This window comes from Ranitomeya imitator, chromosome 8 (assembly GCF_032444005.1).
Source record: "Ranitomeya imitator isolate aRanImi1 chromosome 8, aRanImi1.pri, whole genome shotgun sequence".
Taxonomy (NCBI): domain Eukaryota; kingdom Metazoa; phylum Chordata; class Amphibia; order Anura; family Dendrobatidae; genus Ranitomeya; species Ranitomeya imitator.
Window position 1 is genome coordinate 4,166,410 of NC_091289.1, and position 15,970 is coordinate 4,182,379.

The 15,970-nt window shown below is 50.3% G+C and overlaps 1 protein-coding gene across 9 annotated transcripts in view; it reads right to left on the reverse strand.

Annotated features, from left to right (window-relative positions):
- DOCK3 (dedicator of cytokinesis 3) overlaps positions 1–15,970 on the reverse strand; it is a 179,806-nt gene that overhangs the window by 67,765 nt on the left and 96,071 nt on the right. For all 9 annotated transcript variants that reach the window (XR_011314921.1, XR_011314923.1, XR_011314922.1 and 6 more), the window contains 6 exons: positions 15,416–15,540; positions 14,879–15,041; positions 9,583–9,689; positions 8,158–8,329; positions 6,962–7,059; positions 6,715–6,798 (listed from right to left, as the gene is read on the reverse strand). Coding sequence is in view for 6 of the 9 variants with exons in the window: in XM_069736068.1 (XP_069592169.1) it covers positions 6,715–6,798; positions 6,962–7,059; positions 8,158–8,329; positions 9,583–9,689; positions 14,879–15,041; positions 15,416–15,540 (749 nt within the window). In the remaining 3 variants the exon portion in view is untranslated. The remainder of the gene's footprint in view (positions 1–6,714; positions 6,799–6,961; positions 7,060–8,157; positions 8,330–9,582; positions 9,690–14,878; positions 15,042–15,415; positions 15,541–15,970) is intronic.

Here is a 15,970-nt window from a genome sequence, read left to right on the forward strand (position 1 = left end):
GAATACTGGTAAAAAAGTGACGGGAAGTGGTGGCAATGGTAAGGGGAATGATGGGAGTAGTGGTGGAGTGAATGATGGGAGTAGTGGTGGAGTGAATGGTGGGAGTAGTGGTGGAGTGAATGGTGGGAGTAGTGGTGGAGTGAATGATGGGAGTAGTGGTGGAGTGAATGGTGGGAGTAGTGGTGGAGTGAATGGTGGGAGTAGTGGTGGAGTGAATGGTGGGAGTAGTGGTGGAGTGAATGGTGGGAGTAGTGGTGGAGTGAATGGTGGGAGTAGTGGTGGAGTGAATGATGGGAGTAGTGGTGGAGTGAATGGTGGGAGTAGTGATGTTGCAAATGATGGGAGTAGTGGTGGAGTGAATGATGGGAGTAGTGGTGGAGTGAATGGTCGGAGTAGTGGTGGAGTGAATGATGGAAGTAGTGGTGGAGTGAATGATGGGAGTAGTGGTGGAGTGAATGAGGAGAGCATTACTGATGTTGGTGGAGGGGAAGCAGGTAGTGGTCCCGCTGCCCCCCCAGCGGTGGCGGGGGCTTCAGCCCCAAGCTATTCAGGAGCTGTCACTGCTGGGGGTAGTAGTGCGCCCTTGTCTGGTGACCCTGAGGATGGTGACTTGCAGCAGCGCTTCCTGGACGCCCTGAGGAGAGGGGAGAGTTCCATCAATGTAGAGGGGAGGGAGGTTGATCTGTCTTTCTGGATAGAGAGACACGGTCTTTCCGCCTTCCGAGATAGAGGGACAGAGACTGTCTGGTCTCTGCCGACACCGGGGCAGAGGAGTAACCGTAGGAACGTGGCCCGTCTCCAGTGGGTAACAAGGATGCCTGTCCTGATCGGTGGAAGGTTTCTGAGCTCCTGCTGGGGATGGGCTTTGCGGCATATGACATCTTTGCCTTGATCCATCCCTATGGGACCTCCTACTTCGATGTCAGCTTCGTGAGACCGGAGGGCCTTGAGCTTTTCTGGTCTCGCCACGAGCTGGCTCGGGGTTGCCTCGAATGGCGGGGTTTCCTCCCTGTAGCAATATCCCGCCAGAACTCAGTCAGGAAGATGACCGTTTTGACCAGTAACAAGTCACTTTCCTGTGTCGACATCTCCACCTGGGTCGGTAGATACGGCGACATCGTCGGTATTCCAGAGAAGACCCTCGGAGAGCATGGTATCTGGTCAGGAGCCTGGACCTTCATGGTGAAATTGAAGGTTTCAGGAAACACCGTTACCCATATCTCTTCCTCAACATTTTTGGGGAGGGACAGGATCTTGATTTTCTACCGGGGGCAGCCTAAGGTCTGTCACAGGTGCGGCAGCCCCACACACTTCAGTGCGCAGTGTACCACCCAGAAATGCGCACTGTGTGGGGACCTCGGCCATCTCGCTGCGACCTGTGGCAGGATTAGGTGTAACCTGTGTGGTGACCTCGGTCACCCGTTCAGTCGCTGTCCGCGTTCCTTCGCCAATGCGGTCCTGAAAGCGGCGAGTGCGGGACAGGCGAAAGCCGGGACTAATCTCGCCGGTGAAGGGACCAGCAGAGGCGGAGGAGGCAGGGAACCGGTGAGGAGCAGGCTGCCGCCATCCAATATCAGGCGGCAGGAGCAGCGCCATGGGAACAGGGGGCAGGGAGTAATGACCCTAAACTCTGACCCGGGTGCTTCACTTGCAGCTGAGGATCCTAAAGACAGCGAATTGAGCGAGGAAGTCAAGAGACTTGAAAGGGAGGAGCAAAAGGACGCCATGTCTGCCCAGGAGCCTTCATCCGGTGATAGTCTGGATGAGGGAGAGGGCGAGTGGTCACAGCAAAAGAAAAAGGGTAACAGGAAAACAACTAAGGATAAGAGGGGGTACGGGCCTCGAGCCTCCTCCTTGGAGTACGACCCCTCTGACTCCGTAGCCCTAATCCAGGTGCCATTGGAAGGTCCAGCCGCCCCCCATCTGGTGGATCTCTCTAACAGGTTCCGGGCCCTCCAGGACTCCCCTCCAGAGGGGGGCGATGGGGACCCGGGGCCGGACAAGGTTGTTGGGGCTCAGGAGGTCGCTGGGTCTTCTTCTTAGGGGGCAAATACAAAGCCTTCTGGGGGGAGACTACCTCAGGACCACCAGACAGGGGCCAGAGTGTATGTAAGGAGAGAATGGATGAGTCTGTTTGTCTTAAGCGCACTAAAAACTCATCATTGTCAGAGGAAGAGGGTGAAACTGTTGGGGGTGGGAAGAAAAAGGCTGTCTAATTCAATCAATCATGATGACGGCACCCACCCCGTTGACGCTGGCAACCATTAATGTTGCAAGCATAAAGTCAGAAGCGGCAAGGTACATGACCTTTCATTTTCTCGGCCAACTTGACGCCGACATTTTGTTTTTGCAGGAGACCAGGTTGACCGACCTATCAACCATGCATAAGGCAAGGCGGGAGTGGAGGCAAGGGGCCTCCTATTGGTCTCTTGCGGCCGAGCCGTATAGCGGGGTGAAGGTCCTTTTTAAGACCGCAGCGGTTGAATGCAGACAATTGATCGAATTAGAAATGGGGAGATGCTTGATCCTAGATGTCTCCATGGGGGGGACAGGAGCTTCGGCTCATTAACATCTACGGTCCCCAGTCCAAGTGGGACCGCAAGTGTCTTCATGAAGATCAAACCTTTCTTATTTTCGAGCCGGCAGGTGGCCTTTGGAGGGGATTTCAACAACGTCACGAGACCCTGAGATAGAGGAGGTTCCGGAGACCGGCTGGCTTACGATTGCGTCGCGCTAAATAGGATAGTAAGTGAGGCACGCCTGGTGGATGTCCACATCCGGCACAACACAGGCCACGCGGGGTTCACTTTTTTAGAGGTAGTCAGTGCAGGTCTAGGTTAGACAGGTTTTATTTGAAGGAGGAGGCTGTCTCCTCGCCGTTGTCGGTTGTGGAGGTGGAATTCTCCGATTACTGTTTGATTGTTTTCTCTGCGTTACAGAGACTCCTCGGATGGGAAGAGGTTATTGGAAGCTGAATTCGTCACTCCTTGAGGAAGAAGCTGTAAGACGGTCCTTTGAGGAATTTCTTCAGAGCCAGGTACCGCTGCTGGGCCTAAGTAACACTAAGTCTGAGAGGTGGGAGATGTTCAAACATCGGGTGGCGAGATTCTTCCGGCAACTCTCGAACCTCAGAAGCCTGAACAGGGATCGCCTGTATCAAAGCCTGAGGAGGAGACTCGAGTATCTTGTCTTGACTGGGAGTAGCCGCGAGGCGATCTCCAGTGTGAAATCCTTGCTAAAGAGGTGTCAGTACGATAGGCACGCATCTTTGGTTTTTGAGAGGGACTACGGGAAGTACTACTCGCCCGACCCTTACAGAAGCTGCAAGATGTCAGTGAATAGTAAGATAGTGACAGGGCTGATGGACAGTACGGGATCCCTGAGAAGGTCCAGATCAGGGATCTTAGAGGTCGTCAGTTCATACTACTCGCACCTCTTGGGAAGGAAGGAACTGGATCGTGACAGGATGTCGGCTTTCCTGGCTGAAGCTGTTCCAGAGCCAGGGGCTGACCTCTCGCTGGGCGGTTTGACAGAAGCGATCAAAGAAGAGGAAGTGAGACTGGCGATCGATGGGCTCCGGCCCAAAAAATCGCCAGGTCCGGATGGCTTAACATCCGAGTTCTTTAAGACCTTTAGGGACTCCTTGGTCCTCCTCTTGACTCAGGTGTTTAATGAGTGTCTCTCCTCGGGCACTCTGCCGAGATCATTAAGGAGGTCGGCTTTGATCATTTTGTCAAAGGGTAAGGATCCGTCACGCATTGAGAATTGGCGTCCCATATCACTTCTCAATGTGGACAGGAAAGTTTTGGCTAAGATACTCTTCCACAGGCTGGTGAAGTTTGCGCCACAGCTCCTTTCGGAGGCCCAGCACTGTTGCGTTCCTGGCCGTAGCACTTTCAGTGCTGTTCTGGGTGTCTGAGAGGCCATGGAGCGGGGCAGGGAAGGCCTTTGGAAGGGGTTCTTGCTGACCCTGGATCAGGCAAAAGCCTTTGATCGGGTCAACCATGAGTACCTCTGGTCCACTCTTTTGAGGTATGGTCTGCCTGGAGGGTTTGTGGACTGACTTAAGAGCTTGTACGCAGGGGCTGAGACTTTCCCTCTGGTAAACGGGTGGATTGGACAACCTTTCGGGGTAGGATCTGGTGTCCGCCAGGGCTGCCCTCTTAGCCCTTTGCTTTACGCGTTTGCGATCGATCCCTTCCTCAGAAGGATCGATTGTGGACCGTTTGTGGGGGTGAGGATGGGCGGGGTGGCGCCAGAGGCTATCCTGACGGTAGTGGCCTACACGGACGACGTCACCGTCTCTGTTTCTTCACAAGGGGAGGCGATGGTGGTGATGTCAGAAGTTGAGAGCTACTCGGAGGCATCCGGGTCCAAGGTCAACCAGGACAAGTGTGAGAGTCTCTGGCTGGGAGGCGGGGATCCCGTGTTTGATCTTCCGGACACCCTCCCCGAACCCCAAGAACATGCCAAAGTCCTAGGCATCGAATTTTGCCATGGTGATTACCCCACGAAAAACTGGGAAGGCAGAATCAAAGGTGTCGCCCAAAGAGTGGACCAATGGAAGGGTTGGTCTTTGACCCTGAGGGAAAGGGTTGACCTGTGCAAAGCTTTCCTGCTCCCCTTGCTAATCTACCTGGGCAGCGTCTGTGTCTTGCCGGAGCCTCTCTGGACACGGGTCTACAGTCTGTTCTTCCGGATGTTATGGGGGAATAGACTAAACCTAGTCAAACGGGAGGTCACTTACCGCACGAGGAGACTAGGGGGGTTGAATATGGTGAACCCCGTGGTGTTTCTAGTCAACAAACCTCTGGAAAGAGAGGGCTCCTCCGAGGGTATTCTCCTGCAAGGGATGGTTTCAGCCTTTCTTCCAGGAATGGGAGACAGGGGGAAGATTGAAGGATCTTCGCACACCGCACAGGCATCTCCCGGCTTAAGTTACCCCGGTTCAGAAGATGATGCGCCGGTGGGGTCTGGGAATGTGGGAAGTGAGGTCCCTCCCGAGGAAACTCCTCGACATGCGGGTCTTGCTTTCGCATTTTCAGAGACCATTGGTCCTCAAGGACTGCCCGAGTCGGGATCTAGAGGTTGGGTTGAGTTTGTTAAATTCTAGCAGGATCCCCAAGAAGTATTGGGACTTGACTTGGCGCTGCTTCCAAGGTAAGTTGTATGTGAGGGACAATTTGAAGCACAGGAGCTCCGTGGACAGGAATTGTCCCCGTGAGGCTTGGGCTAACATGCTGGAAAGCATGGAGCACTTCCTGCTTCATTGTCCCTTTAATACAGAGGTGTACAACAGGGTGGGCGCTTCCATTGGTTGGCCGCGGCTGGCCACTCTGTCCTATGCCGAGTGGGCCTATGGAGCGTTCAGAGACCTCGGGAGAAGGGACCGAGCCACTTTATTCTTAGTCAGCGCAGTGGACAGGTACTTCACGTGGAACGCACGAGTTTTAGTTTCGACGCAGAGTAAAATCCTCCATGTAGATGAAGTTTGTAGCAGCATCCTAGGTGCCCTGGTGAAGGTGCGTTCTCTGGAGTGCGAAAGACTGGGTGCCCGGAGGGCGGCCCATCTCTGGAGGGGTTTCTCCTTCGTGGTGCCTTAGTCCATTAGCGCTCCTATATCCTGGTGGTGGGCTGATGTCTTTACACCCTAGATTTTTGTTTTGTATTTCTGTTCCATGAATAGAAGGTTTGCAGGCATCGAACTTGAGCCTCGGGTGGTGAGAATGTAGGTTGTGTTCTGTGATGTTGGTTTATGTATATATTGTATATAGTGTATTGTATATAGTGTGTATAATAGAGGGTCTTAGTTAGGTTGGGTGGGGGGATTGTGGGGTTCAACGGCGGTGATAAGAGACTGATCTGGCCTGGCCCAGGCCCCGCCTGGGGAAAAACTTTGGGGCCTGATCCTAGCTCGGATAATTCCTGAACTTTGTGGCCCGAGCTGGATCAGGGGTGGCGGGATAGTTAGAGTAGGTGTGTGTTTATATATAAATATATATATATATATATATTAAAAAAAAATTGGAAAAAGGAAAAAAAAAAAAAAAAAAATAATAATAATAATAATAATGGAAAAAAAAAAAACAAACAAAAACAAAGGAATGTTCATTTTGTACACTGTATTGTATTTAGGTTTGTTGTAGGGTGAATGTGGTGGTGTAAAGGGGGCTGTAAGGTAAGGCAGTGGGACCAGTAGGGTTGTGTTGTGTTTGCGGTGTTGTATAATATTTGGTTTAGTATAATGTGTTTATAGTGTATATATTGTATATAATATTGTATATAGGATGGTGTGAATTTAGTTGGGGTTGTATATAGTAGTATGAATGAAGCTGGGCCGGGGGTCTTACATGATTTTATACTATTTATTATTTATAATTTTTACGGTATTAATGTAAGTTATGAGTATTTTGTTTGTTGTCTTTTAGTTTTGCTGTCTTTATTTTATTGGAATTTTTCTTTCTTGTCCCTGATTTGTAGGTCATGAACTTTCTCCATTTTTGTTCCATTTCCGGTTTATTTCTTTGTGATTTTTGTTGTTTGTTGACGTCTGATTGGAGCTTTGTTCTTATGTTCTGTTGTGTTTTATTTGTAATGTATCATAGTTAGTGTCACGTGAAAGTATTTTATATTTAATAAAAGACCTACAATCTATTACTCCCTGTTATCAGCCATTACTGGGGAGGTGCCTGTAGGATGGTGATGGGTTCTCACCAGAGACTGGAAGACGAGCAGGCCGTACTTCTCCGTGTTATCGTCCAGGATGACAAACAACGTGTCCAATATGTCCTGCAAGAACTAAAACAGACAGTAATATCCTCTTAGAATTTGCATCAGAGGCTTCACCCCAATATATTTACATCCCCATCATACACGGCGGGGAGCTGTCACACCTGTCAGCAGAATACAGGCTGCCACCATCGCTGCTGACAGGGTAAGAAGCAGCTCCGGCATCTCGTACCTTCACGATCTCCTCCCCGCTCACGTGCCGCAGACGCCCCAGAACGTCCAGTATCCGATCGGGGTACGCTTTCCACTTCAGCAGAGCCAGCAGGTCGACTGCAGGATAAAACAGCACGGTGTATAGTCAGACACAGGAGCTGGCGTCGGGGGGTCTGTATACACTCGGAGCTGGAGTCAGGGGGGGTCTGTATACACTCGGATCTAGCGTTGGGGGGTCTGTATACACTCGGAGCTGGAGTCAGGGGGGGTCTGTATACACTCGGATCTAGCGTTGGGGGGTCTGTATACACTCGGATCTAGCGTTTGGGGGGTCTGTATACACTCGGAGCTGGCGTTGGGGGATCTGTATACTCTCGGAGCTGGAGTCAGGGGGGTCTGTATACACTCGGATCTAGCGTTGGGGGGTCTGTATACACTCGGAGCTGGCGTTGGGGGATCTGTATACACTCGGAGCTGGAGTCAGGGGGGTCTGTATACACTCGGATCTAGCGTTGGGGGGTCTGTATACACTCGGAGCTGACGTTGGGGGGGTCTGTATACACTCGGATCTAGCGTTGGGGGGTCTGTTTACACTCGGATCTAGCGTTGGGGGGGTCTGTATACACTCGGAGCTGACGTTGGGGGGTATGTATACACTCGGAGCTAGCGTTGGGGGAGGTCTGTATACACTCGGAGCTGGAGTCAGGGGGGTCTGTATACACTCGGATCTAGCGTTGGGGGGGTCTGTATACACTCGGAGCTGGAGTCAGGGGGGTCTGAATACACTCGGATCTAGCGTTGGGGGGGTCTGTATACACTCGGATCTAGCGTTGGGGGGTCTGTATACACTCGGATCTAGCGTTGGGGGGTCTGTATACACTCGGAGCTGGAGTCAGGGGGGTCTGTATACACTCGGATCTAGCGTTGGGGGGTCTGTATACACTCAGAGCTGACGTTGGGGGGTCTGTATACACTCGGATCTAGCGTTGGGGGGGTCTGTATACACTCGGATCTAGCGTTGGGGGGGTCTGTATACACTCGGATCTAGCGTTGGGGGGGTCTGTATACACTCGGCTCTAGCGTTGGGGGGTCTGTATACACTCGGATCTAGCGTTGGGGGGTCTGTATACACTCGGATCTAGCGTTGGGGGGTCTGTATACACTCGGATCTAGCGTTGGGGGGGTCTGTATACACTCGGAGCTGGTGTCGGGTACCATTCTGTGTGAGCTTTGTTGAGGAGAGCTGTGTAGAGATGCAGAATGTCTCCTTCGGACTGCGCTGGAAGATGAGACTGGATGGGATGTTGGGGCAGCCGCTCAGGTCGTCCTTGCAACAAGGAAGCCCCAGGTACAGAGCGTGGTTATTGAAGGTGCTGCTTTCATCACACTGTGGAGAAACAGCAGTCAGAGGCGTCAGGACGGGAGCGGCCCAGTGGGAGGCAGCGTGACGGGAGCGGAGCAGTAGGAGGCAGCGTGATGGGAGCGGAGCAGTAGGAGGCAGCGTGATGGGAGCGGAGCAGTAGGAGGCAGCAGGACGGGAGCGGAGCAGTAGGAGGCAGCAGGACGGGAGCGGAGCAGTAGGAGGCAGCAGGACGGGAGCGGAGCAGTAGGAGGCAGCAGGACGGGAGCGGAGCAGTAGGAGGCAGCAGGACGGGAGCGGAGCAGTAGGAGGCAGCAGGACGGGAGCGGAGCAGTAGGAGGCAGCAGGACGGGAGCGGAGCAGTAGGAGGCAGCAGGACGGGAGCGGAGCAGTAGGAGGCAGCAGGATGGGAGCGGAGCTGTAGGAGGCAGCAGGACGGGAGCGGAGCAGTAGGAGGCAGCAGGATGGGAGCGGAGCAGTAGGAGGCAGCAGGATGGGAGCGGAGCTGTAGGAGGCAGCAGGACGGGAGCGGAGCAGTAGGAGGCAGCAGGACGGGAGCGGAGCAGTAGGAGGCATCGTGACGGGAGCGGAGCTGTAGGAGGCAGCAGGACGGGAGCGGAGCAGCAGGACGGGAGCAGTAGGAGGCAGCGTGACGGGAGCGGAGCAGTAGGAGGCAGCGTGACGAGAGCGGAGCTGTAGGAGGCAGCAGGACGGGAGCGGAGCAGCAGGACGGGAGCAGTAGGAGGCAGCAGGACGGGAGCAGTAGGAGGCAGCAGGACGGGAGCGGAGCAGGAGGCAGCAGGACGGGAGCAAAAAAGTAGGAGGCAGCAGGATGGGAGTGGCGCAGTAGGACGGGAGCGGTGCAGTAGGCGGCAGCAGAACAGTAGGAAGCAGCGAGACGGGAGTGGCACAGTCAGAGGTAATAGGATGGGAGTGGTGCAGTCTCTGACGCAGCGAGGCAGTAGGAGAAAGCGGGACGGGAGTGGCGCAGTGAGAGATAGTCGGGGCAGTCGGAGGCAGCGGGACAGGAGCGGCGCGGTCGGAGGCAGCGGCACAATAGGAGGCAGGACAGGAGCGGAGCAGTATTAGGCAGTGAGATGGAAGCTGCACAGTCAGAGACAGTAGGACGGGAGTGGTGCAGTCTCTCAGGCAGCGGGACAGGAGTGGTGCACTAAGAGGTAGTCATGTGCAGTCGGAGGCAGTAGGACAGGAGCGGCAAAGATTGGCGACAAGATGGGTGCAGAACAATCAATGGCTGCGGGGCTAGAATAAGTTCCTACCTTGTATACGTAAAGTTCATGGATATCGTCAGATAGCGTCGTCCCATCATCTCTCATCAGTGGGGTGAAGGAAAACCCAAAGAGTTTCTTCTCTCCTTTGTCCTTTGCTGTAAATGGGGAAACAAAGGAAGGGTACAGTCTGGTCAGAGGCGATGAAGGTCTGAGGTTTTTATAAGCGCGTCCTATAAAACGTCTGTGACACTAAATCTTTCCCAGGAGGGAAGCCAAGAGCTCCAGCCAATACAACCCCATCTATAAGACAAAGAGGTAAGCTAGACTTGACAAGCCCTTTAAGGGTGACAGCCCGAATTACTGGACCTTTAATCACCAGACTCGCTCCCCGCCTGCTCTCTGATCTGTTCACTATTAGGCTGGAGTCATACTAGTGATTTTAAAATCGGTCCGATCTGGTTCCTGCAAAGTCAGACGAGTGTAAGCAAGAGTCATGCGTTTTTTTTATGCGAGTACAATGCGATTTTCACACCTAGCATCCGATTTACAACCGATTGCAATGCGATTTTAACAGCAGTTTATACATAGAGCAATTCTCTCTGTCATTTACACATTGTTTTCAAAGGAATTATTCTTCAAAACACACAGATAGATAAAAAAGAGGGCGATTCATCTGCCGCTTATAGCAAAATCACCGCAGGAGCCGACAGGATAGAAGAGATGGATTACATGCAGTAAATACACATAGAAGAGGGAGATATATAGATGTCCGTGACATATACAATTAGTACAGTGTGTGCAGCTTACTGTGCATGTATTTAATTATTAAAAGATTATTTTTCTGAATAAAATGGTGTGAGCTCCAGCGTAATTTTTTTAACCAGCAGAGGGGAAAGCCGACGGGTTGCTGGACCTGTAGAAGCGCATATTACGTGAAACGGTCGTCGTCCTGCTTCATTTGCCTGCATAACTTGCACTTGTCTTACCTGTAATACCTTGTCCATGATCTTTATTATGCAATAAAGGACTAAGGTTGTTTTTTCACCAATAAGTGGAGTGTTGCTGCTTTTTTTCTTGTTTTATTGGGCTGTGGGTCAATGTTTATAGTCTGGGAAGGGAGTAATACCCATGGAGCTTCCCAGTCTATTAATATCAGCTCACAGGTGTATACTTACTGGCTATTAAAATGGGGGACCCTAAAAAAATGATGTAAGATGTGCCAATTCTGGCACTTAGCCTTGCTCTTCCTACTTGCTCTGTAGCGGTGGCAAGTGGGGTGATAGTTGGGGGGGTTGATGTCACCTTTGTATTGCTAGGTGACATCAAGCCCCGAGGTTAGGAATGGAGAGGCATCTATAAGACACCCCCATTACTAACCCCACAGTCACATTGTAAGAAAACACAGACACCCAGAAAAAGTCTTTTAATTCAAAGAATGACACAGAATCCTTTAATAATTTATAATTAAACCATACTTACAGCATCGCCCATTCCACCGATGCCCTTGTCTCCTTCATAAAAAAACAATATTCCTCACCTTTCCCCAGAGATGATAATCTATTTGGCCAGCAACGGGTCTAGCTCTACTGCATCTAGATAGCAGGCTGCATGGTTGCATGATGCGACCATACAGCCTGTCATCCAGCAGACACTGTGCAGCGTGTGCTCAGTGTCTCCATGTGAGCTCCTATTCCCTGTATGACGGCACCATGAGAGTGAGAAAGTTCTCCTGCTGTGCCGTCAGAAAGGTCCTGGGAGTTCACAGCCAATGAACTCACTTCATTTATCGGACATCAGCGTGCGCGCCGTAGTGTCGTCAGATAGGTAATAGGAGTTCACAGGGAGACAACAAGCTCACGCTGCTCAGTGTCTTTGCTGGATGACAAGCTGTATGGTCACATCATGCAACCATGTAGCCTGCCATCTAGATGTAACAGAGTTAGAACTGTCGTGGGACAAATGGATTATCATCTTCTCTGTGGAAAGGTGAGGAATATTTTTGTTTTTTATTTTAACTCTTTTGCAGACGACAAGGGCGTTGGTGGAATGGGCGATGTCGTAAGTGTGGTTTAATTAAGATTTATTAGAGAAGTCTGTATCATACTTCCAATTGAAGGACTTTATTCTGGGTGTCTGTTTTTATACAATATGACTATGGGGTTAGAAATGGGGGCGTCTTATTGACGCGTCTCCTTTACTAACCTCAGGCTTAATGTCACTTGACAATACAAAGGTGACCCCAAACCCCCCCTCAACTATCACTCCTCTTGCTACCGCTGAGAGCTGATGTTTTTAGCCTGGGGGGCCAGTATCCATGGCCCCTTCCTAGGCTATTAATATCATCCCCCGCTGTCTGCATAGTCTTTGCTAGTTATTAATTATTGGAGGATCCTATGTCATTTTTTTGGTCCCTCATTTTAATAGCCAGTAAAGGATGGGTATACAGCTGTGAGCTGAAATTAAAGGGAACCTGTCACCCCCTCAGGCGGTTGTAACTAAAAGAGCCAACTTGTGCAGCAAGTTATATACTGTTTGGACTGTGTTATGTACTGCGTGGCCTGTATTAACGCATCGGGTATTCTACAATATGTATGTATGTAGGTATATAGCAGCCACATAGTATATAGCACAGGCCATGTAGTATTTGTCTGCTATATACTACATGGCTCCTATATACTACGTGGCCTGCGCTATATACTATGTGGCTGCTATATACATACATACATATTCTAGAATACCCGATGCGTTAGAATTGGGCTACCATCTAGTATAGTATATACCTGTATGTCATCTCCCCTGTATATAGTATATACCTGTATGTCATCTCCCCTATATATAGTATATACCCGTATGTCATCTCCTCCTGTATATAGTATATACCTGTGTCATCTCCTCCTGTATATAGTATATACCTGTGTGTCATCTCCTCCTGTATTAGACCTCGTTCACATGTTATTTGGTCAGTATTTTACATCAGTATTTGTAAGCTAAAACTTGGAGTAAAATAATCAGAGGAAAACTTTATTAGAAACATGTCACCACGTCTGTATTTTTCTCCCTCTCGTGGTTTAGGCTTATAAATACTGAGGTAAAATACTGACCAAATACTGAACGTGTGAATGTGGCCTTATACACAGCCTCCACCTGCAGCACCTCACTCTTCTCTATACACAGCCTCATACTGCAGCAGCACCTCACTTCTCTCAATTTTCCCTCACTTGTCTTTTTCCCACTCACTTCTCTCATTTCCCCCCTCACTTCTCTCATTTTCCCCCTCACTTCTCTCATTTTCCCACCACTTCTCATTTTCCCCTTCACTTCTCATTTTCCCCTCACTTCTCTCATTTTCCCACCACTTCTCATTTTCCCCTTCACTTCTCATTTTCCCCTCACATCTCTCATTTTCCCACTCACTTCTCTCATTTTCCCCCTCACAACTCTCATTTTCCCCCTCACATCTCTCATTTTTCCCCTCACATCTCTCATTTTTCCCCTCACATCTCTCATTTTTCCCCTCACTTCTCTCATTTTCCCCCTCACATCTCTCATTTTCCCACTCACTTCTCTCATTTTCCCCCTCACAACTCTGATTTTCCCACTCACTTCTCTCATTTTTCCCCTCACATCTCTCATTTTCCCACTCACTTCTCTCATTTTCCCCCTCACAACTCTCATTTTTCCCCCTCACATCTCTCATTTTCCCCCTCACATCTCTCATTTTCCCACTCACTTCTCTCATTTTCCCCCTCACATCTCTCATTTTCCCCCTCACAACTCTCATTTTTCCCCTCACATCTCTCATTTTTCCCCCTCACATCTCTCATTTTCCCCCTCACTTCTCTCATTTTCCCACTCACTTCTCTCATTTTTCCCCCTCACATCTCTCATTTTCCCCCTCACAACTCTCATTTTTCCCCTCACATCTCTCATTTTTCCCCTCACATCTCTCATTTTCCCCCTCACATCTCTCATTTTCCCCCTCACATCTCTCATTTTTCCCCTCACATCTCTCATTTTCCCCCTCACATCTCTCATTTTCCCCCTCACATCTCTCATTTTCCCCCTCACATCTCTCATTTTCCCCCTCACATCTCTCATTTTCCCACTCACTTCTCTCATTTTCCCCCTCACATCTCTCATTTTTCCCCTCACATCTCTCATTTTTCCCCTCACATCTCTCATTTTCCCCCTCACATCTCTCATTTTCCCACTCACTTCTCTCATTTTCCCCCTCACATCTCTCATTTTCCCACTCACTTCTCTCATTTTCCCCCTCACATCTCTCATTTTCCCCCTCACAACTCTCATTTCCCCCTCACATCTATTTTTCCCCCTCACTTCTCTCATTTCCCCCCTCACTTCTCTTTTTCCCCCCTCACTTCTCTCATTTTCCCACCACTTCTCTCATTTTCCCACCACTTCTCTTATTTTCCCCCCTCACATCTCTATCCATGAGGCTCCTCCATTTCTTTTGACGTCTTACCTCACAGGAGCAACTCCATTCTAGACAGGACAGAGCTAGATGTGGCCTGTGCCTGCTATGCGGAGTGGGTGTGGCTATGTGGAGTGGGCGTGGCTCACAACACATACATACACTCAACATTATATATATATATATATATATATATATATATATATATATAGCGTCACTGAGAACTGTATATCTATCTATTCCATGTGTACATATTGTATGTAATCCATCTCTTCTATCCTGTCGGCTCCTGCTGTGATTTTACTGTACACGGCTGCTGAATTACCGGCTTACTTCAACCTATCTGTGTAGTGTATATATACAGTATATATATATATATATATATATATATGCCACTGACATCTATGTATTCTGTATGTATATATCTATTGTAACCTGTCCGTGTGATTTTACTGTATGCGGCCCATGAATTGCCGCTTTTCACATGTTTACACACCGGTCGCATCAGACATTGGTCGCATGGTGCGAGTGCTCTGCAAAGAGTTTGTATGTTCTCTCCGTGTTTGCGTGGGTTTCCTCCATATACTCCGGTTTCCGCCCACATTCCAAAGACATACTGATAGGGAATCTAGATTGTGAGCCCCAACGGGGACAGCGATGATAATGTGTGCAAACTGTAAAGCGTTGCGGAATAGGTTAGCGCTATATAAACAGATTATTATTATTGCTGTGGGACTTTTTTCTCGCACCCATTGACTTCTATTGCGGGATGCGATCCGATTTCCAATTACAGTTGCAGCATGATCCGATCCGAGCTGGAAAACCCGGCAGATGAACACACAATGATAGAATAACATTGGCTGGTTTATAATGGGATTGCATTCGTGCGAATGGGCCCTTACTGGGACTTACTGGAGCAATGCCGGAACTCAAAGCGTAGATGGGACCCCCGGAAGCAGTCGATGGGGATGGGCAGCTTTATCAGCTCCCCCCACCGGGGACTGTTACTGTGGTAAAGGACGAATGAGTGGTACTGCGTGCGAGGGGGCTCCCCGGTGCCCAGACTCACACAATCCTGCAAGACACAAGTCACAGACCCTCGTTAATGGGAGTAATACCTGCAATCACATAATGAAGTAAGACCGACGGAGGAAACCTCGAGCCCTGCGTCCTCCACGAGGCCAGACGACGAGCGGCGTATGGTGCGGAGCCATTTATACACACCAGGTATCTAATCCTCACGTATCACAATCTGAGGTGTCAAACTCTACAGCTCGGATCCTCGGTGACATGAGCCTTGTGTTATGTTCAGTGATTGATGGCATCATGTCTGCAGTCCCATCACAGCAGAGAATACTGGTTGACACCAGATCAGAGCTGTGAACGCAGCTCTGGATGTGACTGGAGGGCAGTAACGTTCACGGTCAGTCTCGTGCAGCAATGTCTTACCCTCAGGTTCTCCCCGTCAGCGTACAGCACGTGCATGGTGACCTCGATGTTCTTCTGCACGCTCTTCCCTCCTCTCTCAAAGTCGCCCCTCTCCAGAGTCACATAGAGGTCATTGCGCACGTCCCCTGTAATGATGACACACAATGAATGCGCCCTTCCACGTCTGCAGAGCATCGCAATCATCAGCTGAGCATCTGCAGAACATCAGGTGTGCTGCCAGACTGCAGAGCATCACTCCGCTGCAGCGATGTCCATGCCTGCCATGCACAACCAGAATACGACAGACACAGGCCAGGTGGCAGAGCCGAGAAGGCGTCCGAGGAAAGCAGTGCGCTCCGCCAGCAGCAGCTCAGGGCCTGGGCTCAGACCGCCAGAATTACAGACTATCAGTATGTGAGAGACAGTGAAGGAAAAGAAGAAAATCAAAGATGAGACGTCCAGCAACAGAAGAAACAAGACAGCAGCAGGCAACAGAGAGAACTGTGGGCAACACAGAGCGCTGCAGGCAACACGGAGATCTGCAGGCAAAAGAGAGCGCTGCGGGTAACAGCGCTG